The 24,146-nt window shown below is 32.7% G+C and overlaps 1 protein-coding gene across 1 annotated transcript in view; it reads left to right on the forward strand.

The window, feature by feature from the left end:
* The first annotated feature begins 1,798 nt into the window (after positions 1–1,798).
* The window catches only part of LOC142333321 (invertebrate-type lysozyme 3-like), a 39,135-nt gene continuing 16,787 nt past the window's right edge, over positions 1,799–24,146 (forward strand). Inside the window, exons 1-2 of the mRNA XM_075380345.1 lie at positions 1,799–1,969; positions 21,963–22,148. Of these exons, the coding sequence (XP_075236460.1) occupies positions 1,888–1,969; positions 21,963–22,148 (268 nt within the window). The 5' untranslated portion in view covers positions 1,799–1,887. The remainder of the gene's footprint in view (positions 1,970–21,962; positions 22,149–24,146) is intronic.

Genomic DNA, 24,146 nt, shown 5'->3' on the forward strand with positions numbered 1-24,146 from the left:
CAACGACGTTCCAACCAGCGTCCTGGAAAATGGGTGTCGAGCCACGCACGGACAGTACTTGCGAGGTGAGGTGGGGCTCCATCTTGCATAAAGATTAGGTCGTTATAATTGTCCCATGTGGTTGCAACACAGTGAACAGAATCTTCAAGCATATCAAGGTACCGTTCTGCATTCATTGTGTCCCAAATGAGATATGGACCCACAACTTTCGTGGATGTCATGCTGTACCACTCTGTGATCTTTGGGCGATATTGGTTTTTTACTTCCCTGTACGAAGTAAAGGAAATATTGTGATGGCGAAAAATTTTGTTTAGTTTGATTAGTTTTGACTAGTTTCGGCATGATGTCTGTACGTACGTACGTATGTATCTCGCATAACTCAAAAACGATTAGCCGTAGAATGTTGAAATTAATGATTTAGGACTTGTAACATTTAGTTGTGCACTTCCTCTTTTGAGTACAATCGACTGGACCAAATCCAAAAACATTTGGATTTTGGACTTTTTCTTAACTGCAGTAATCAGCCCTTAACGAGAGCTTTTCAACGAGATATCATAAGTGGTACTTATCTTCTTTTAATTGGTTCCAGAGTTACAGCCAAATAAAATTTTAATTAATGTAATAATTGGATCTTAGGGGAAGGCATATCGTTTCGAATTGGACTTCATCACCATTTTTTTTTTTAACTTTTTTTTTTTAATTTAAATATATTTTATTAATAATTATTAACCTCTTATTGTAATTTGTTTTTACAGTGAATAATAATTCAATAACAAAAAATAAATGAAGAAATATCAGAAGTTTTTAATGAAATAAAATATTATTTATTTTTAATTTTAAAAAAAATGTGTAATGTAATAATAATAACCCAATAATAACAACTGTGGCGGTTAAGAAACCCCCAACATAAAACACGGCTTCATTTGACCACAGGATATTACCGAAAATATCGGACGAATCTTCCACTAAGTAAGCATCATTTCCCCATATTCCAACCGATGATCACAGTCTTCCGGTGATAATTCCTGGCAAAAATGTGTTTTCCACGGACGAAAATTCAACTCTTTCTTCAGTGTACCACGGACCGCCAATAGTTCGTACCGGGTTGCCAGCTAACCCCGCTCACGCAAGGTTAGACGTTGCGCCATGGTCCGCCACTGATACCTGCAATGATATAAATGAGATATCGTGTAATAAATTCTACTACTGTAAGGAACAAAATAATTTTTGTTTCAGGAAAAGCGGTTAAGTATTAAAAACGTTATAAACAGTTTTCAGTAGAGAGTTAATAGCCGCCCATCCGGTGTACCGGTATATCAATTCGCTTTTTCCGCGTAATGATGGAAAGAATAATTGTTTGAATGTTTCAGATTCATGCTGTAGGTTAGTGATGCTTATTTCTTTGTAAATATTTCCTAATCATTTCCACAAAAAAAGATAATTGCTGAATTATCTAACGAACCGTAAAATCGTTGCAAGTCTGTTTAGTAATTAACACACTACAATCTTTAATTAGAAAAAAATATTTGAATGTATCTAATTTAAATAAATAATTTATGTATCGTTATATATCATTTGTTTTAAGTGTGATATATAACATGTTAACGCTGTATTATCACTTTTAATTAGTGTTAACAATAGTTAAAATCATTAATTTTTATGAAATGACAATTATCAAATAATTGTGAAAAAATGAATTAAATACTGTGGAAAAATTAAAGTTTTCCTTGTTTATACCAGTGAATAATGTTTTTATTTTATACAATGTTGTGGAGGGGGTTTTTATATACTACGTAAGAGATTAAAGATTGGCATAGTTATATCTAAGTTCTTAATGTACACCACAACCAGGCAGTTACTATTTCAGGAGGGAATAGTTTTTGGTAGATGTATAAATATTTATTTAATAATATGTATAATTTGCAGTGTATTTCTTCAGTTACAGCCGTTCTAGCATCAATTATGTATGGTAAGTTTTATGTATAATTATTTATATCTATTCTGCATGTGTGTCTGTATACGAAACTCAAGGAATCGCAAAATAGATATATCATGTTTAATTTTACTAACATTTCGTGATAACATTTATGTGAGCCCTTTCCGAAGCGATTAATATAAGTCGTTATAAAAAGTTCAGACATGTAGCTTTATGAACGAATGTGAAGTTAGTTTTTTATGTTTAATTATTTTGTTTTTGTTTACTATTATTAATTTCAATTATTAACAATAATTCATTTTGAAGATAGCTATGTTTTTATTCATGTAATCCGCACACAAGAATTTTTAATCATACATTTGAGCTAGTACATGTGGTTTTTTTAAAGTACTGTAAAATAAAATAAACACATAACGGAATTTCAAAATAAATTAATAAACATTAAACACGTGCAACATAATGCAGAAAAACGTAAAACTAGCTGTTTTATTTATTGCTTACTATAATCGTAAAGACTTTAGGCGATCTGTCACTGCAAGTCAGTTTCAAAAAGGCTATGCATTGTGATAAATAATGCGCTTTCAATATCAAGCTTTCTGGAAGTGAGGAGTGAAGGGGTTTTCTTTCCTAAATAAAATGTACTGTTTTATATCACCGTGCTAATTAAATAGAATGCATTATTACTGTGACAACCCACTCCCAGAGATTGAATGTCCCTGTAAGGAAAAGAGTGAGGATGGAATATCTTTATTGTCAGAAAGGAACTGTGACCGTTGACTATTTAACCACAGATGCTTCTTCTGCATCACACACATAAGGATATCTGGAACTGATAGTTTAAAGCAACAATAATAATGACGATTCTGTCATGAAACGATCTAATATAATTTACACTATTTTTACAAGAGAAGTTTTATACCTGTATCAAAAAAATCTAACTAATAATTACATTTTCAGCTGGTATTTGGTTCAATTCTCGGAAAAGATTGAAGTTTATTAACCTATCACTTCATCTTGCTTATTAAAATAAGTGTGTAACATGTTCAGGACCATGAAAAATTAATAAATAAAATTTTTTTTACTTGTTCTGTACACAATTGAATTCAATTTTATAGCCTAAATATTGTACTGAAATTTATTTATTATCGTATGAAAATATTAAAAGATTTAAAACTACAAGAAAATTGTATGGAAATGAAGGTTCGTAGAGCTGAAATGGGGTTCGTAGAATTGAAAGAAGGATTTGAACATTTAATTTACTTGTATTTTATTTTTCCAAGAATTTAATATATCTTATGAGAAGCTCTGAAGTTTTTGTAGAGGAAAATAAGAAGTAAAATTTGGAATATATTTTAAAAATTTAAATGTTTAGTTTCTATTTACTTATCTAAATGATTTCACAAGTTTAGCGTTTTATTTTATACATTTGGCCTTCCTTAAATGGTCATAAAATGGCAAGATAAAAATTTACTTAGAATTGACCTTCGGCGTAACAGGTTTCTCGTAATCTTCCTGTAATGCAATTAAATGAAAAGAGCTGTATCTTTTTCTCTTAATTTTGAGTTTGATGTAAACAGTTTATTTAATATAAATAAAGTCTTTTAGTAATCTTTCTTAACCGAGCCTCAGTATTTCTTTAAACTTATTCACAAACAGAGACTTTTCCTAAGTTTGACAAGATTTATTTATGTTAACCACAGCATTATTTTCGATAGTTTTCCTTTTTCACTAATTTTCTAATCGCCCCAAATTTCTTTCTGTGCTTACGAAGTTTCACCATTTTCCACTCGTTTACACTATACTTCCTCTGGGAGACAACATTGTTGTTGCAATCATTATTTGTTAAGGGAATTATCTTCTCAATATCTTATTCGGTCGCTTCGCTTTCAATCCATCCTCAAATCATTTCAAGTTTTGTTGCATATCTGTACAAGTTAATATTACTGTCAGAATCTGGACCAACTTTACTTGAGGACATGAAATCCAGCTTTTCTCTCAATAAAACATTTTCGGTCTTTAATTATTTAACTACTGTTGATGAGTCGTTAATCTGCATCAACATTTGACTCATTTCTTTCTCTAAGTTAGAAATGAGCACAAACTTGGGAACCAAATCGATACATAAAAAATTGGCTTTAATTATAACGTTATGTTTTTCAATTTCAATACTCTTAACTTTAGCAACGTTTTTCTTTTTTAAACGTGAATCTCCAGCACCAGTAATCGTGTACGATCACTTTTGGATGTGTATGATCAGTATCAGATGTAAATCATTACATACATATTTGTTCACACCAGTAATAGCGAGGAAATATAACCCTCATCCGTAATATCCACGCATTCCAAATAAAATAATATCCGTGAAGGATCATTTCACGGCAAACGTTTCGACTAACCTTTCATACATTTTTCACATTTGACATGAGACGGTGCTATCCTGTCAAAAACCAAAAATTAAATCACACTAACTAAATTTAAAAACTTTGTGAGCCATCAGCTGATGTATCTACTTAAAAAAAAAAAAATTCATTTTACTACTTCGGACATGATGTTAATATATTTATGACATGTATTCATGTTACATGTATTTTAACGAGAAAGAAGAGAAAAAATGAAATGATAAATGAAATCATGCCAGACCAGACCCTTTACGGCAGCAATTCCCAACCTTTTTAGTTCTACGATCTTAAAAATTAAAAAAATATATATATAATGAATATCTCGTGACCTCGCAATCTCAATCTAATGAAATCTATTTAAAACTATTTAGATGCGTTGATAGCGACGGGTATAAACATGCATTTATGAAGTCTATAAACGAGCAATTTACAGGTTTCAACTTGTGTACGAGCTCCTTGTAATTTGGTCTGCTGACGTTGCAGCTGCTAAGTTATCAGTTCAGATTCACGACCAACTTATCAAAATATCTGCCTGTAAAAGTTATAACTACGATTCACATCTAAAGATTTAGATACGTTTTGGCTTGCTCGTCGAAGTGAAAATGGAAATTTAGTTACAGAAGCATTGAAAATATTAATCTTTTTCGCCATGTCTCACCTCTGTGAAAAAACAAATATACCTTGCGCTAAAAAACAAATATAGTAATAATTTTTTATCATTTGAAAACAATTTGCTTTTGTGTGTTTCTAATATAGATCCACGTATGAAGTTAATTTAAAAAAAAAACAAACACAACCATTTCATTAATTTATTTTCTTTACATGTGAACTTATAAACGTAAGTAAAATGTTTATAATAAATGATTTTTTCTCATAAAATGCTTTCATTATTGTTTACGTGTGAACTTTTAGGCTAATTTTGTGACCCACTCTTTCCTATCACCGTGACCCACAGGTTAAGAAAGGCTGGTTTATGGTAAGCTAATCTGAGACGTGGCTTACTAATTACGACACCTTTTATTTATTATAAATATAATCCCAGTCTTATGTTATTTAATATTTCTTAAAATAGATTATTTTAATATTCTTTTAAAAATACATTCAAATGAAAAGAACATTAAGTTTGTAAAAGATATGATTTTATATACCACAATATCAGAAATGTACATTGAATAGTTTGGTGAAAGCTACTGAACCGCATGTGAGGTTAATATATTATTACGAGTTGAAATATCCGTTATGCCCTCGAGTTCCATTTCTTAACTCTTACCCGAAAGGGATCCCTCAATAAAAAAAAACCTGAAAAATGTAACAAATGAAAGTTTACAAAATTTTATTTTCTTCATAGGAAAAATAGAACAAATAAAAAAAACTCTAAAAATTAACTGATTTCTTAAAAGCGTAATAAAAAAAAAAATATAAAACCATAATACCACTATATTTAATTATGATCCACTTAAAAAACTCGAAATATAATAAACAATTTTGGAAAAAGTTTTAATTTTAATCCGGATTTATTATTATTATTATTATTTTTTTTTTAGTTTTATTATGCATTGAAAATAAAATTGAAATGGACTAACAAAAACGGTGCCCATTTGAAAAAAATCCGTTTAAGAAAATGACTACCAACTTAACTTTCTCTGGCTGGCTGTTTCTTTTTTACTCTTAGTTATTCAACTAATTTTCTTGAACTTCCGTCCAAAAATACTTTATGTAACAGAATAGTATAGTTCTATATCATTACACAAAAAAATCCAGTATTAACTAATTTTGTGATGACGACAAAAAGGGAATTCTTTTCAAACCATCCATATTCATATTGTAATTTTTTTGTTTGTTTAAAGATCACCCTCTAAGTCACCAGTAAAAAAGTTTCATCAAGGCTAGGCTGCCAAAGAAACTTCCTATGTAAAATATAAAAAGAATCATCGAAGTCGTTGTGTTTGGTGAAAATGAAAAATTTGAACATATACAAAAAAATTACATTAGTTCGTTTTCCCAAGAGGGAACAGAGACCTACTTTAATAATTTTCCTATGAAAGTTGCTTAAAGTTCTATTTTATTTTATTTTTTACAATGGAAAGTTTCAGCCAATTAACCACAGAAAAATAGCCAGTTAAACATCTACATCCAGCACGGTCCGCTTCGCTTGGAGTAATGCAACTGGTGGAATAAAAATCAACAACTTTACAAGTATGTTTTGTTTACCGACGAGGCAAATTTCACTCGAGATGACATCAACTTACACAATGAGCATACATGGGCAGAATTAAATCCTCATGAAACGGTGGAAGGTAATTCTCAACACCGATTTAGCGTCAGTGTGTGGTGGGCCTTGTTGACAATCAGCTGTGTGGATCATTCATATTACCTGGCTGCTTAAATGCTGAGGTTTACTTACACTTTTTTCAAGAACTGCCGCAGCTGCTTGAAGATGTTCTTCTAGTATCGAAACGCAAAGTATAATTCCAGCACGATGGCGTGCCTCTTTACTTTTCTTGTGACGTTCCCACTCACTTAAATCATCTCTCTCTGAAAATTAGATCGGTCGTGAAGATCGACCCCATTTCTGGCCACCAAGATCGCTTGATCTAACACCTTTAGGTTTTTGGGTCCGGGGATGGATGAAAAATATTGTATACAAAACAATAATACATTCTCGTGAGGAATTAATTGTCCGCATTATGGATGCAGCTGAGCAACTTAAGGACAGTCCTGAATAACTAAAAAGAGAAACAAAAGCAGTACAGAAGCATACCAAAAAATGTGTTGAAAATGACCGGCTCATTTTTGAACATTTGTTATAAAATGCTACTTATAATACAATTTGGTCTAATGTACTGTTTCTAAATAAAATTTGAATTTTTCTAACTTTTCTTTGTTTTATTCAACGTATCTCATACCATTTTGTTCGTAATTAAATTCTCTATAAGTTTTATTAAAACTTTTGTAAGTTTATTGCTCATTTAACAAAGTTATTTCGTCAAACATAAAAACAGTGTTTGTTTACTGCAATTTATTGGTTTTTACTCCTGATTTCTCATAAATTACTGCAGATAGGATTCTTAGACCTACTTTATCCGATTTTTCATTAAAAATTATAAGAAATCAATATCTCTACCCCTTAATTAACGTCCTAAAAATTTCAGTACTATCTCATTTCACCTGTATTGCTGAATTCCAAGCGAAATTATTCACTAGCCGTAACTCTCAAGCAAAGCATTTTAGATCATATGTTTACATGAACTTTTTCCATTATTTTCACAAATAGAGTAGGCAATGAAAGTCCCTGAAGAACTCCGTGATACACTCTGTATTTGGTTTTCATTAACGTTACACCGGAGGCGACTAATAATGACAACTTTAAAAGTGTAACATTGAAAGTAACTGTAAGTTTAAAGGCAGTTCTAGTGAGATATGTACATTATATAAGGAACTAAATTTCGATTTCAATTATCGATTGTTGGGAAGAACTGCCTAAATAAGCTGGTTTTTCAAGTCTAGAACTGAGCTTATATTTTTAAATAAGTATTCCTTTAAGAGGATTAAACATTCTGTACTATATGTAAGTTAAGGGAAGATGAAGTGTATTTCATTTTTTAGTGTCCTGCATTAAAAGAATTTAGGTGTAGGTTTTTTAATAAAACTTTTTTGAAGACTTAAAGAAAGGGTATAGCTATTATTAAAAGTAAATTTTGTGGATTAGTCAGAAATGTAAATATAATTTTGTCCAAGTATTTAATCCCACAGGTCAAAAAAAAAAAAATAGAACTGTGATAAAAGCAGGTGAATTACAATGTATTTTTTATGCTGAATCTTAAAATGAAATCGCTTTTCTTCATCACCTTCAGATTTTTAGTTATGACCTTTAAAATATTGAGAAACTTCTTACATAATAGAGTACAAAAATAATTATTATAATTAAAATTCCTACCTTTATTTTCCAAACATTTATGTTTATCTTACTTTCTTTTTTCGTATTTTCCTTTTGTGTTCAGTGAAGTCTTCTCTTTTTATCACCCATTAGTAGTTAGTCATCATAGATTCATCCCATCTGCCTTGACAACATTGTTCCGTCTGCAATATATCTAAGTAGAACATTTCTCCTTGTTCATCGCTAATGTCACCCAAGTTTAAAAGGAAAAAGTCAAAATGAGAATGTAAAAAATGAATTTTCAATGTCATTCTGCAGTCTAAATTTTTGTAGTTCACTAAGAGTTTATTTATAAGCTGATCATGGTTTTCATCTTTTTTATTTTCAAGAAAACCAGTAACAACATCTTTGAATGACTCCCATGGTGCTAGTTCTTTAGGTTTCAATTTGCTATCAAATATATTTTCATGAATTAATTTTCTTATTTGTAGCCTGATAAATATTCCCTCTTTTAATTTGGCTTCACTTAATTGTGAAAAAACCTCAGCTAAATATTTAAAGTCTCCATCTTTATCTAATACTTTTACAAAATTCTTCATCAGGCCTAGTTTTATGTGTAGAGATGGTAAAGTAATATAATCGTGTTTCGACATGGGGGATTATTGACAACATTTTCCTTTCCTGGGGTAAACTGATTTCTTTTTGGCCAGTTTTTAACTGTGTAGTGTTTATCTGAAGCTTGACTATCCCCAAGAAATACATATATTTTGTAAAGCTACTCTGGACTGAGAAGAAGCCCTATCGCTTACAGGTCAGCAATGATTCACCATGAGTTTTCATCATACTTAATAGCTTTTAAAATTTTTGCCATATTTTCATATGTTTCTTTCATTCCTACAGCAAGTGCTACCAGTATTGAAAAAAACTTACGTGAGTTATGGAGCAACACTGCCTTTAAGCATCTTTTTGATGAGTCTATAAATAAATGCTGATCTTGAATAACATATTCAATGTTCAGTTTAGACATTAGTCCCCTAACATCATGGCAGGAACAAATTAAATCGTCTCTTCTAAAGCATTTCAGTAAATTTTTGTTTCAATTTCTATATACTGAAATTTTAATATCCTTGTTTAATAAATTCCATTCTTTAAGATGTGAACCTAGGAGTTCTGCATATTGTTTCGATAAATACAAGTCATAAATTTGGTCACCCTGTTCTACTTGTGGGATGAGGATGAGGTTAGGTTCAGTATTTGATTCTTCTGGAATGTAATTAATATCTATTGAAGCTGAGGATTCATCGGTTGATCCTTCTGGGAATCAGAAACTTCTTTCCAAGAAGTTGGATGAATCAGATTTGGTAAATCAACACCATGAAGTTCTGGTCTCATAGCTGAACAAATATTTGTATATACAATACTGCTCTTATTGTTTGAATTGAAACCAGTAAAATTTGTTAAGCAAAAATAGCAGTCATCATAATGGCTAGTGGGCTGTTGCTAAATCACCAAATCATAGGTACATCAAAAGACAAATGCTCTTTTTTCCTTTTGACTACTGAGTTAGTTTAATGTAACACTTGATGCATGTTACATGTGGAGCCCAGGATTTATCTTGATCTCCCAAGGAATAGTCAAAATAATGTTTGCAAGCAGTTTTCAGCAGATTCTGTACCGGTTTTCATTGACTTTTCATGGTGAATTCTCCACAAATGTAACAAAAATTGTTTGGAAAATTTTTACAAGCCTGCTTTTTATTCATTGTAAAATTCAAAATGTTTTAATGAATGAAAGTAAACTGAAATATAGAAATACTTAATTATAAAAATAATAAACTAATCTTGATGTACTGTCATAAAAATCTTTCACTAAATTTATGGCATTACTTATGAAACAATCTTTATGTGTATGATAAAACTACTATCATAACTAAAGAACACAGCAAGTCATATCAAGAGCTGAACTCATGCTGAAGAAAGTCTCATCATGTTGAATTGCTCATTACTTGATTTACTGACATGTCTATACACGTCTGGCTTAACATGAAATCACATCATTTGACTGTTATGTATTAATTATAGTTTTATAGCATGCATCATAATATAAATAAAATGTGAATAAGCAAACATACAGACGTACAAACTTATTTGTATTGTTTGTTCCACAAATGATGGAACAAAAAATTTAAGCGGTTGTAACTTAAGATCATTAAGAACGATGGGTTGTTTTGGAATACATATTCAGATTCAGCATATAAAATACTACATAGAACATCTAATCCCTCTTCAGTTCCAAATTTTAAGTTAACCATTGTTAATATTTCCAGTAAATACATTATTCTTCTTCTTCATGTGTTGGGTAATCCTGTTATGACAATCACAAATCAATCAATATCCTGAAGCTGATCTCGCTAACGTTTCCTAGATCGACCCACACTTCTTCTTCTGTGGGATATACGTATAATTGTAGAATAGTTTAGGTAACCTTTCACTCTGCATTCTATCGACATGTGTCTTCCTGTTCTTTGTTAGTGCTTCAATTCTTCCATTTAATTCTTATTTCACTATTTCTTTTTCTGTCATTCAAGCGATACTAAGCAACACTTTGTAAAAACCGTATTTCTGCCATCTGGATACATTTTTCCATTTGTCTGGTAATGCACCATGTCTCTGTGTCAAGAAGCTAGTTTATAAAATTTTAAAAGTGTATCTTTATTCACTTTATTTTTCAAAATTCTTTTTATGACTTCATTATGGTAACTGAATTTTTCTATTTTGCTGCCAACATCAGACTTTCCAAACACAGAAATCGTGTATGCTGAATATTATGCATCACAAACTTGGTTTATTACATCCTTAACAAAGGTGATCTCACAATATCCCTACCATAGAAAGCCATAACCTGTGTCTTACTTAATCCAACCGTCATATTATATTCTTTTGTGATTTGATCAAATTCATCTGCTGCTCTCTGCAAAGAGTTTTCACAATCTGCAACTATTACCAGGTCATCTGCAAAGAGCACTGAGAAAACAAAGCTCTCTGAATTTAGATCATGTGTATAATTCTTCATCTTGCTTATCCAAACCCAAAGGAGATCATCAATATGTATATTAAACAAAAGTGATGATAAGGTACATTCTTCTTGAACACCTACATTTACTTTTATGCTTAATTAGTCATTAATTTGATTTGATATTAGTCATGGCTATTTGTGTATTGCTATACATTTCCTGCATGATCTGCATAAGCCGTCTTGGTATTCCTCTTTTTCTATAATATTTCCCACAACTTTACACTGTTTACTTTATATTTACTTATATTTTCAAATCTACAAACAGTACATGTGTTTAGTGATTGTACTCTTGATTTGCTTAGTGATCTCAATGATTTGTTTAAAACAAAGACATTGTCAGTAAAAGACCTTCCTTTCCTGAAGTCAGATTGCTCTTCTCTCAAAGCTCTTTTAACTAATACCTTTAATCTTTGAATAATTATTCTTGAGAATATTTTATAACTTGTATTTAGAAGGCTGATGCCCTGATAATTCTTGCACTGACTTCTGTTTACTTTTTTAAAAATAGGTATGATAATTGCTTATCTCCATTTATCTGGTATCTTGAGTTTAATCCAGTATAAATTTAGAAATCACAAGAATCTGCGTTTAAAATTCTTGGAAGAGTATTTTATTAATTCTGTTACTATCCCATCACTTCATGAAGTCTTTCTATTCTTGACTTTCTTTAGTTCATTTTCTAACTCTGAAATTTCCAACATGTCAATTTCCTCTAAGTTGTCAACATTTTGATCATCCAAATTTTCTTCATTAGAATCATCCATTAACCAAAACTGTTGGAAATAACTCAATGATTCTTTGTGTCCCAAAACTGAAATTTGGGCATGATCCTTCTCCTCACTTTTTAAGCACTTCATAATTTTATACAAAATATTTTGACGCCATGGACGTCGTCTTTGATTCTACTTATGAATGAATCTCACTTCATACTTTGATGTTCTTTAAAAATGTGTTTAGCAATTTTCCTCTGATAAATATATTTGTTTCTATCTTCCCCTTCTTTGTTGTTAACCACTTTAAATATAATTCTTTTTCTTCTGTGCTTCTCTCTCATCTCTTCAACTCTGTAAATTTATCTTTTTCCTCTGGGACTTTCTCCAATAACAAGGCCTTCATAAGCTGCTTTCTTTTTTATTCTAGTTAAATTTTCCCATTCCTCACCAATATTATGACTTAACTGGAATTCTTCATTAACAGCATCCATCCTGTGCCTATAGAGATTCAGTTTTGACCTGTCATTGAGAAGATGCACCTTATATTGATATTCCTTATTTGAATAAGATCTGTTCTTTACCCACTGAACCTTAATATTAACTATTTTGACTAACAGAAAATGATCAAAGTCGACATCCACTCCCCAAAATATTCTGTCATCGTTAAATAATAATGCTGCTTTTTGGTTCACAATGAAGTAATCAACCACTGAGAATTATTCTCTGGCAGACCAGGTATATTTATGAATCCTCCTATGTTTAAAATATGTATTCGTTACTCTCACGTTGTTAAAGCTTGAAAAATCTCATAGGAGTTTTCCATTAAAATTCCCAACACCTTCCCCATTCCTTCAACAATTCCTTCTAGGGGCACCTTCCCAACATGTGTATTTAGATCACCTCCCATAACTATATAATTATTCCTTTTACATCTATCAATAGTTTCTTGTACCTTCTCACAGAATTCTATCATTTCTTCTTCCTTTCCTTATTCTGGTGCATGTTCATAAATGAGACACATGTGAGTCATGATTCTTTCATTTATCCATTGGTATGAATGTATTTGGTTTTTCCATTTCCTATTCACCATAATAGCCACTCCTGCTTTTGCATGTACATTCTGTGATAAACCACTAAATATTAATGTGTGTTTCTCATAATTCCAGCTTCCTTTCAGGTTCTTCTTCATTTCTGTTGTAAGGGCCATGTCAGTATTTCTTACCTGCAAAACCTCTTCTAACAGATGCACTTTATTGTTTATCCCTCTTACATTCCATGTCCCTAAATGCAATTGATTCGAAATTCCAAATCTTTATTTCTTTGTTGACATGTCCTGTTATTTACCATTAAATCCGATCCATCTGAGGCTTGTGATTGTTTGCTAGTAAATAAACTTCCTCTGGCTGTGCTATGTACGTTGCGCGAACTAAGACCAGTGGTGGGGGTGCCACCTTAAAGCATCTGGGTGTACTCTGGGTTTTCTTTGAAGACCCACCTCCTAGGCTCTTCTGCCCCCTCCACTGTTTAGAAAACTCCTCTTCCATCTTTGGTATCGTTGACCATCTCCTCTTTGCCTCAGTTGATCCGTGGGTACTATTTGGTTTTTTCCTTATTCGCACCTGCGCTGCATATATCCAGGATTGTTCCCTATCAGGCGTTAGGATGCACAGTGTCAGGGTTGAGGTTCCCCATCCCAGTGTCTCATGCAAGATATGCCCAGCCCCTAGTCAATTCAGAGCCGGACCCTCACATAAGCTAACAAGGTACGGATTATTATAATATTTTTTATTACCTTCGCATAGTTATTAGCCAAGATCATTTATTATAAACATTCTAAGGAGTAGTTCTTATAATATGTTGGCCTAGATTAAAAAAATTTCAACATATTTCTTAAAAGATATTTTAGCAGATTTAATTTTAATTTTTTTATGTTTTGGTCCCGACAAAATAAATAAAATTTAATAAGATTTCCAGTGATATATTTTTTATACTTTCCTCATTACTTGGAAAAACTTTTTTATTGAATTTTACTTTACAACTAATGATGATAAATATTTTTATATTATTATGAGGATTATCATCCTTGTGTTTTTCTCAATGTAATTTTTTGAAATCTTTCAGTTTGAAAAAATGGATAGTATTATGGTAATATTTAATGGATGCGCAGGACTGAAGGAGAACATATGTATCTCTATGAAACACATATGTTCTGTTATCTTTATGAGGAGAATAAGTAAGAGAGAGAATATATAAACTCCACCTATTTGCTAAAGTAATGCATAAATTTGAATATCTTTTGCAGGTATTCTCTTATAATTGTAATAAACTTATAATTGTTTTTTTTTCTTGAAATTGTAATAAACTTGTTTCTATTAGGAAAAATAGAATAATTTTTTTTTACTTATAAATGAAGTTTATAAATATTTATTTTTATCTTGCCCCGTGTACTAGATTTGGTTTTAATTGTCAGTAAAATAATGGTTTTTTTCATATTAATTGATATAAAAAATATAGTTACATACGATGTGTCAGGTATCCTATTAAATCATTTTATATATAAATACATTATTACATCTTTATTTCCAATTCAATGGAACAATTAAGTATATTATACAAAGCACGTGTGTACTATAATCCTATAACATAAAAACTATGTTATATAAATGATAGATTAATATCGTTAAGGATTGGGATGCTACCAAAAGATTTAATTATGGTAAAATTATATATTCCAACATCAAATTATGAAGAAAATATTGAATAGATGTATGAGAGTATTGAAGATGTAATAATATCAGAAAAATACTAATAAGGTAAGGTAATGATGGGATACTGTAATGCTATGGTCAGAAAAGGTGAAAAAGGAAGTGTAGTAGGAAACTTTGGGTAGGGGTAATGCAAGATTACACCCAGCCCTGTATAATGTGCGGCCCTTTTCAAGGCTACCACAAGGTTATAAATTACGAGCGTCAACAGATTAGTAGAATTCTACCAAGAGAAAAATTTATTTATAACCAGCAGTTAATTCAAAATTATAAAAGGAGGAGATATATGTGGTTATCCCTTGATGGCAAAGTTTGCTATCAGATAAACCATATCTTAATAAATGAATGCAATAGGAATGCTGTTAAGAAGTTCGGTGGATTGCCAGGTGCAGATATCAATAGTGATCATGCGCTATTTAGATGAAAATTAGAATAACTTTAAAGCAATTAGAATAACTTTAGAGAAAGTGAAGGTAGTTAAGTAGTAGAAGATGAAGAAATAGGGTAAGGAAACAAGGGGAACAAAAAATAAGGAACAATAGGAGAAAAATTAGCTGAGAGAGCAAAAAGGAAAATGGGAACGTTGAAGAAACCTGGATTGGAATAAAAAAATGCCATTGAAATACAGCAGAGGAAGAAGTAGGTTGTTATCAAGGAAATAGATGCAAGAAACCATGGGTAACAACAGAAATACTAAATAAAATGGAAGAAAGAATTTAGTATAAGAATAAGACAGGAGAAAATGAGAGCATTACATTACAAGTATAAATTAAATTAAAAGTTTAAGTAAATAAATTAAATAATTCGCTAGAACTATTGTATTAATGAATACATATTGTTACCACATATATACCTAATTTAATATCGGCGGACGACAACAGTAGCAGCTCAGATGTCAGTGAGAGCACAGTATACGTACGCGTTGGTACAAGCGTCACTCCCGCTGCGCAGATGACCGCGCAGTACTCCCACCATAGCAGCGCTGCGGCCCCACCACTCTCAGGCTTCAATAAAACGGCGTGCACGAGAGTGAATTTTTAATTCATCATCAACCACCACCAGGAGAAGAAGAAGAAGAAGATGGAAGAAGACAGAAGAAGTTCCCTGGCCGCCACAATGCGGGAATTTCCGGCGGATGCCAACGTCCCCGTCGGAGCAGCAGGCCTGGCCGGCCCGCCGAGGAGCCGCTGGACGCGGATGCTATCTTCCCGCTTCAGCCAGCCGGGCTTCAATCGCCAGCCGGCGGACTCAGAAGCAGGAACGGGCTCAGCGTGGGATCGCTCGGGGAGAACCGCCTCGGGCGCGCCGGCGAAAGACGACCGACCCCGACCCGACACTGCGGGGATTTGGGGGCCACCACTGCCACGCTGTATTTGGGACCCAACTGCTGCTGAGGGGAAGCCCGGTCTGATTTTAATGGATGATTCGCAATTCCCCGACTTCGCCGGAGACCAGCTTCCGGTTCCAACAGCTCTTTTCAGAGCTCACGCAAACAACGTCTCTTTTCATAAATATAAATTATAACCTGGTAGTTAAAAGGGATAAATTACGTCGAAGCCGGAAATTACGTCCAAGGGGGAGCGTCGAAGCCATTCGACGGTAACAGCCCTTCTCAGGGCTACCATAAGGTTATAAATTACAACCTTATGGTAGCAATTTCTCTAAGCCGTCGAAGCCAATCGACGACAAAAACGGCCCTTTTCAGGTTATCACAAGGTTATCAAGTGCTACGTACCGTTGAAGCCATTCCGCGACAATACAATACATTTTTTTATAATCATCATTTTTTTATCACGTATAGGAAGGGAAGGGGAAGAGCATTACATGGAAAAAATGGAAAGGAGTGGTAAAATGAGAGAGAATGAGGATAAGGATCGTAAACCGCTACATGAAGAGAAAAGAATGAGAGAAACATAGAAGGAATACAAGAAGGGCCTGTATTTGACAATAGAGGAAACTAAACATAGAAAACGAATGGGAAATTGCTGAAGAAGACAAAGGACCATCGATATTAAAATGTGAGGTTGAGAAAACAAGTAAAGAAATGAATAATCAAAAATTGACTGGAGTTGATGAACTTCTTAAAGAATTTTATAAATGTTTAGACAAGGGAGTGGAAGAAATAGTTGAACAGTGAAAGAAAAACATTACAATGGCGTGAAGACTTTGTGAAACCGGTAATGATACCAATTCTGAAGAAAACTGATATCAGCAAATTTGCAGAGCATTGAACAATGCTCTGTTTAATAGCCCATACTGCTAAAATATTTTTCAGAAATCTAAACCTAAGGTTTATAAGCATAATAGGAGAGAAACAATTTGGCTTCAGAAAAGGGATAGGAACCAGAGATACCATTTGGTTACTAGGAATGGTTTGGAAAGATAATTAGAGAGAGGAATTAAATAAATGAGTCTGTGTTTCATAGATTTAGGGAAGGTACTTTATAGTCAAATGGGAGAAAAGTTTTAAAGAAAAATAAAGTAGAATGGAAAGAAGAAAGTTAATTAAAGAACTATGTATGAGATAAACAGTAGCAATAGAGGTAAACAAGAATAAAACTTTTGTATAGACCGGGTTGTTCCTAGATTGGATTGTCTAGGCCGAGGTGGTAGACAAGGATGCTGCCTTTCACCGACACTATTCAACATTTAGAATGAGGTATGATAATGTACATATTAGAAGAAAGAGAAGAAGGAATAAGTATAGAGGCATGAATAATAAAACGTATACGGTTTGCTGTCAGTTTAGAACTGACAGCACACATACGCTTCAAAGATTGTTAACAGCCCTGAGGAAGGAATGAAAGATTACGGAACAAGATAATGTAGAAAAAACTGAAGTAATGGAAGTAAATAATGAAGAGGATTTGGGGGTAAGGACAAGTGAAATAAAAACAGAAAAAGTAAAAAAATACAAGATATTTAGGGTCTATAGTGACAGAGGACTGGAAGAGCACAATGAAATAAAAGAAAGGATAGCGATGGCAAAGGAAGACACATATAGATAGAGTGAAGGAGAAAATTAGCCAAATGTTCTATGAAGTGAAGCATGCACGATGGGGAGGAGAGAGAGAGACTGGATTGAGGCTTTTGAGATGTGAATGTGGAGAAAGTAAGATGGACGAATAACGTGAGAAACGAGGAAGCAATGAACAAGATGAAAGAAAGAGCACTGATTCAGAAGGTACACAAAAGAAAAGGAAACTATTTAGAATATGTAGTGGAATATTGAAAACTGCATTGAAAGCGTTAGCAGAAGGAGAAAAGAAGCAATGAAGAACAAGGTTGAAGTTATTAGATGAGTGAACTTGGAAACTACAAGTATACGAAGGAAAAGACTTCGGGCAGAAATAGACGGAATCAGCGGTGGACTAAGTGACCTGCCGCCGCAGAATATCAGATGATGATCACGCAACAATTTATAATTCAGTGTATTAAATTCTACTCTTTCAAGCTAATAAATAGCGTCCTAAACGCTATTATTAGAAAACTAATTGCGAACTGTTTCACGTTTTGCTTCTTTTTTTTATGATCTAGGTTGAATACTTTCGGAGATGCTTCTTCAGAACGAATTTTTGTGATATTATTAATTACAAAAATAATTAAAATTCAAAACTTTTTTGTACATACATATGTTTGTTATCTTGGTCATTGAAATAGATTTTAAAATAAAAATAACAAAAAACAAAATGTTATTTCAGTGATTGAAACAGCAAACATCTATCTCTAAAATTTAAAAGTCTTATTTTTTTATTAATTAATCTATTCAAAAAAGAATCCGATTTGAAGAGAACAGATCTGTGTAAAAAGAGCAGAGATCTCTTTTGAAAGTACTCAACAGAGATCATAAATAAAAAGTAGAAAGTGAAGCGATTTCAATAATTGTAATAAGATATTTTTCAAGTAATTAGATGTCTATTTTATTTTTATAGCAACTTCATACTGATGTAAAAATGCTTACTAGTTTAAAATGCAAGTACATTTAAAAATAATAATATAGAGGTGGAAGTAGAAGATAAAATAGCCTCTTGCCTCGTTGTGATATTTAATCATCTTCAGAAAGGAAGGACATGTTCTCATTTCAATCCGTATGTACATATGTATATATATATATATATATATATATATATATATATATATATACATACAATATCAATATATATATACATATGTATGTATATATATATATATACATACAATATCTATCTATCTATCTATATATATACATATTTTTATACGAGGACGATCCAGAAAGTAACTTAGCGTTTGTGCCTAGCGTTGAGATGGGTGGGAATAGAGTCTCCATCTTAACCCACCTAGTGGGTGGTCTAGTGGTTAACGCGTCTTCCCAAATCAGCTGATTTGGAAGTCGAGAGTTACAGCGTTCAAGTCCTAGCAAAGACAGTTATTTTTACACGGATTTGAATACTAGATCGTGGATACCGGTGTTCTTTGGTGGTTGGGTTTCAATTAACCACACATCTCAGGGAATGGTCGAACTGAGAATGTGCAAGACTACATTTACACTCATACATATCATCCTCATTCATCCTCTGAAGAATTATCTAAACGGTAGTTACCGGAGGCTAAAAAGGAAAAGAAGAAGACTCTCTATCTTGGCGTTTCGATACTCAATACGTAGCAAGCTGTCGTAGCGTGTGAACTGTGATGTTTCTTTTTTGTTCGTTGTGAATTATTGAAATGTGCGCTTCAATAGAAAATCCTGCGAGTTGTGAGGTGCGTTCAGTGATAAGGTTTTTACTGGAAAAAATCTTAAACCAATTGAAATTCATTAGCGCCTTTGTGTGGTATACGGAGATGGAATAATGAGTGAAGGTGGAGTGAGGCAGAGCTACAATCAATCTGAAAATGGCCGCACCAATGTTCATGATGATGACCACAGTGGCCTTGTGACTGATGATCTGACGATGAAAATCAACGATAAAATTCATGAAAATCGCCGCATTACGATTACGGAATTCTCGCTTCATTCCCCCCAAATTTCACGAAGTACTCTAGGGGTTCCTTCGCAAATTTTTCAAAGTATAACTTTTTAAAATATTTTAAAATTAAAAAGTATCATTGTCTACGATTTGAGAGCAATATTCCCCTTCATCATTGTTTAGTTTTGGATCATTAACAGTAACAGCGTAACATCCGATGTTCAAAATATTTTCGTATGAAAATTCAAAAAATTAAATTAATTACATATCTAGGGAAAAAAATTATAAATATTCCCGCGTTCCAGAGAGAAAGTATAAATTAACGCTCAGTAATATTCTCTTTTTGTTGTTCCTCTGCTCTTTCTTTTTTACTTTTTATCTTGCTCTTAATTACTTTATCATAGAGGCCGAGATTTATGAAAGCTTATGTATTTTAAAAGTAAGAATAAAACTAAAATATGTGATTTATAATAAAGTAGAATCAAAATCAGTTTGAAAAAACAAGCAAAAATTTAAATTTCAAATTTTTGAAGTCGAAATTTTATTTTTCGATAAAAATAAACATTTGAAGAATAGATGAAGAAGTTACCTGAAATGCAAAAGTCTGCTTCAGCTATTTACGAAAAAATTAATTTCAGTGTTTAAAGTAATGTTTCCTTTAAAAAGCATTGACCAGCTCAGTGTTACAAGTAATTTACATTCCACTGGTCTACGTGAATGTCCATTCATCTGACATCGAAACGTTTTCAATAACGCTAGTTGAAGTTTTGAATACTTTATCACTATATTACTTTAGTAATGAATACTTCATCACTGGAATCTTTGTTCCGATTTTTCGTTAAGAAAAATGCCTCTAATCACCACTAAGTTTAGGTCATTTAGCAGTTTGAATGTTCCTGATGACAGGCATGGGAGTTAAGTTTACAGATTTTCCTTATTCACTTTTACCATTATCATTTCCTTCCATTTCTTGCACTGTACTTAAAACAGTGTTTTCTATTTTTTATGATCTGAATAAGAAATACATTCTGATAAACAATTACAAATAAGATTAGGTAGTGACACCATTCAGTTTATGATTTAATTTGTAATGAATTTCCTTCTAACGTCATGGTGGTTTTCTGTTTTTTGGAGTTGACCTTCCTAAATCAGCAAATAATTTAATTTTTAAACCTTCTCAATGTTATTTGTCTTTAACAATAATTATTAATAATTTACGTCAATAACAAAATGACTTAATTTTTTAGTAGTTACTAAAGTATAGTCAATAATGGTGGTTAATAATAATAATAAAAAGATTTATATCATAGTAAATTACGCTACTAGAATGTCCTTTTGCTTAAATTTTAAAGTTCTACTTGCGATATATTTTAATTAAAAAAAACTGCAGTATTAGTAATAGTTCAAACTAAATTTTAAAACATATTTCAACTAATAGAAATTGTTATTTGTATCTATTAAATTACCTAATCAACAGTGTAACTTTAATACATTTATTAAAAGTCAATAGATTTAGTAAATTTTAAGAATTTAAAAAAATAAACCAACTTGGTAATTGAAGTGCGTTTTCTAAATAAAAAGAAAAAAGAAATCTACACATTTCAAATTTTGTTTTTTGACTGAGTAATTTGAAAATATTACTCAAACAACAGTTTTTCTCTCGCTAATGTAATTCATTATTTGTTGTACTAAATACCCTAAAATTAATGGTAATTACAGAGGTAGCTTAACGAAAAATTGGTACAAATGTCAAAAATTTTACTCACCAAGAGTGAGCCAGAGAAATTCTAAAACTTTGAAAAAACCATTTCCAGGATTAAATTGAAATTTAAGAAACTGAGAAACTTAAATACTTCCGATCCAAATATTTGCTTTACTATTTCACGTATTTATTATTTTTCAATACTGTGTGATCTTAAATAACTTACATCTCTATTTGTTATTAATTTTATAAGAGATATTTCTCTGAATGAGGTTTTCCTACAGTTTCCTTTGATCCTTGTAAGCAAATACCGCGGCAGGTACAATTTTTATCCAAGGGATAGCAGCACATCTATTTCCTAAGGTGATCTGTGTAATGTATAATTATATGCCAATCTGAATTAAACATTTATTTATCTAGATAGATGGTGCTATGAACATTGTCTTCTGAGGTACAATGACGAAAGATGTCAGAAGACATCATTAGTGAACATCAGAAGACAACGTTCATAGGAACTGCAATCTACGTTGAGTATGAAATCTTTTTTTGCAGTTGGTGCAATTGACAAAAATTCATTGAGTATAGCTTGTTTACAATGTCTCTGTCATGCAATGTCAAAATGTAATGGAGCATTTGGATGTGACGGCAGGACCTGTGGACCGTACAAAATTTCACAGCCGTTCTGGAAAGAAGCTGGAAAATTTACAATAGAATCTGATAATGCAGACAGTCCTGGAGGTAACTAGAATTGAAAGTTACTTTTATTTTCTACCTCCTCACACCAGTTGCTAGCTGGATGTACATGTTTAATCCAAGAAAATATGTTTTATATATATATATATATTATATATCAATGATTAAAGTTAGTCATTTTTTGTTAACTTTTCAAATAAATGTACTTGAGGTGGATTAATCTTCACTTACCATCACTTAGATTACTTGCTTAGAATAGTAGTTTGTAGATTAATGGTTTTTAGCTTCTAGATGAACTGGTCTAATAGTTTGTTTTTTTCCCACTACACAGTGAGATGCAGAACACTTTACACTATACACATATACTACACCAAGAACACTACACATTACAACATATACATTTACTAAACTACACAACAACATCCAACACAATTTTCTCTTACATATACACTCGGTGGTGTTGCGACATCTTACGAAACGTAACCGTAACCTAAGGTGAAACTATCGTGCCAATGGGTGAATGGATCTACGTAGTGAGTCTCGAACGATGTCCTCTGGGCACCAGGGCAAACCCAGTTGTATTTAGCTCTAGCTCCAATACGCGTGCGCTCTGCTGGAGTGGTCCGTTATATCACCGGTACTCGTGGGACAAAATTTCAGTTCCAACAATAAATTCTATGATGGTTGGTGGTCCATCTGAAAAAACCACCATTTTTAGTCTAGTGAAAAGGCCTCGGTCAGCTTCGTCTGACGAGGATAATGTTACTACAGAAGAAAAGGTAAAGTCAAATATAGGAATGTTCGTTTTGGTGTTCTTTTGAATAATCAATAGGGTGGCTCCCTTCAGAAGGTCTCACCTTTTCTGATTAACACTGTGTCACCGGTTGTATTGGTTCTCCGAAGAACATCAGAAAATTACGAGATGGAACAATTCTGATAGAAAAATTTAATGATGAGCAGAGTCGCTCCCTGTTACGTCTCAGCAATATGGGCGGCATAAACATAAATGCGACATGACACAAGACTCTAAATACCAGCCGGGGAGTAATTTTTTGCCGCGACCTTCTAGAAATGGATATAAACGAAATTGCTGATGAACTTCGTGCTCAAGATATTATAGAAGTGAAGCGTATAATGCAATGGCGGAGCGGGACACAGATGAACCGACACAGTCTCTTACACTGACATTCAATCTGCCTGTTCCACCAGAGAAGATTAAAGTGGGTTACCTCTCGGTTCGGGTACGACCATTCATACCCAACCCACGGCGATGTTTCAGATGCCAAGGATATGGTCACACTACAACATCTTGCTTGAAAACGGAGATCTGTGCTCGATGTGCTAACGAAGGTCACAATGACACTAACTGCGAAAAAGGTGAAAAATGTGCGAACTGCAGTGCTTCACATACAGCCCGCTCCCGAGATTGCCCACCCTTTAAAGATGAAAAGGCAATTCTCAAAATCTGTACTTAGCAGAAGCTATCTTTCCCAGCTGCATGCAAAAAATATAAAAGATATATATATATATATAACTCACGGAACCTGTTTAAACCAGATATATCTTTTGCCACCGTTACATCGAAACAAACTCCTACAAATGTTAATAATCAGCAATGCGGATCCTGCAACCAACTTAAAAAACTTGTTCAGATGCTTTCTGATCAAGTTACTTCACTTACAGCCACTATTTCAGACCTGAAAAAGATAAGTAAAAAGTCTTTCGTCGCAGTTAGTGAATCTAACAGTGTGATCTATACGAAAGTTCCTGTTCCCAAAGTCTTACCGGAACGGGCAGGGACTATCACAGCTGGCAGAAAGCCACCTAATAAGCTCCCTATAAAGGGAACCCACATAACCACCCCCTCTGAGATGTCAACTGCGGCATCCCATTCTAATAAATATCCTCCACCATCACCTCATATACAGGAGGATATGGTTGAAGAACCGCACGATCCAAGGCCGTCGGAGTTCTCTAAAATAAAAATTACAAAAAAGAAAAACCGAATCACATACAACTAATTTTTATACAGTTTCCTAAATT

Source organism: Lycorma delicatula, chromosome 1, assembly GCF_047948215.1.
Source record: "Lycorma delicatula isolate Av1 chromosome 1, ASM4794821v1, whole genome shotgun sequence".
Classification (NCBI taxonomy): domain Eukaryota; kingdom Metazoa; phylum Arthropoda; class Insecta; order Hemiptera; family Fulgoridae; genus Lycorma; species Lycorma delicatula.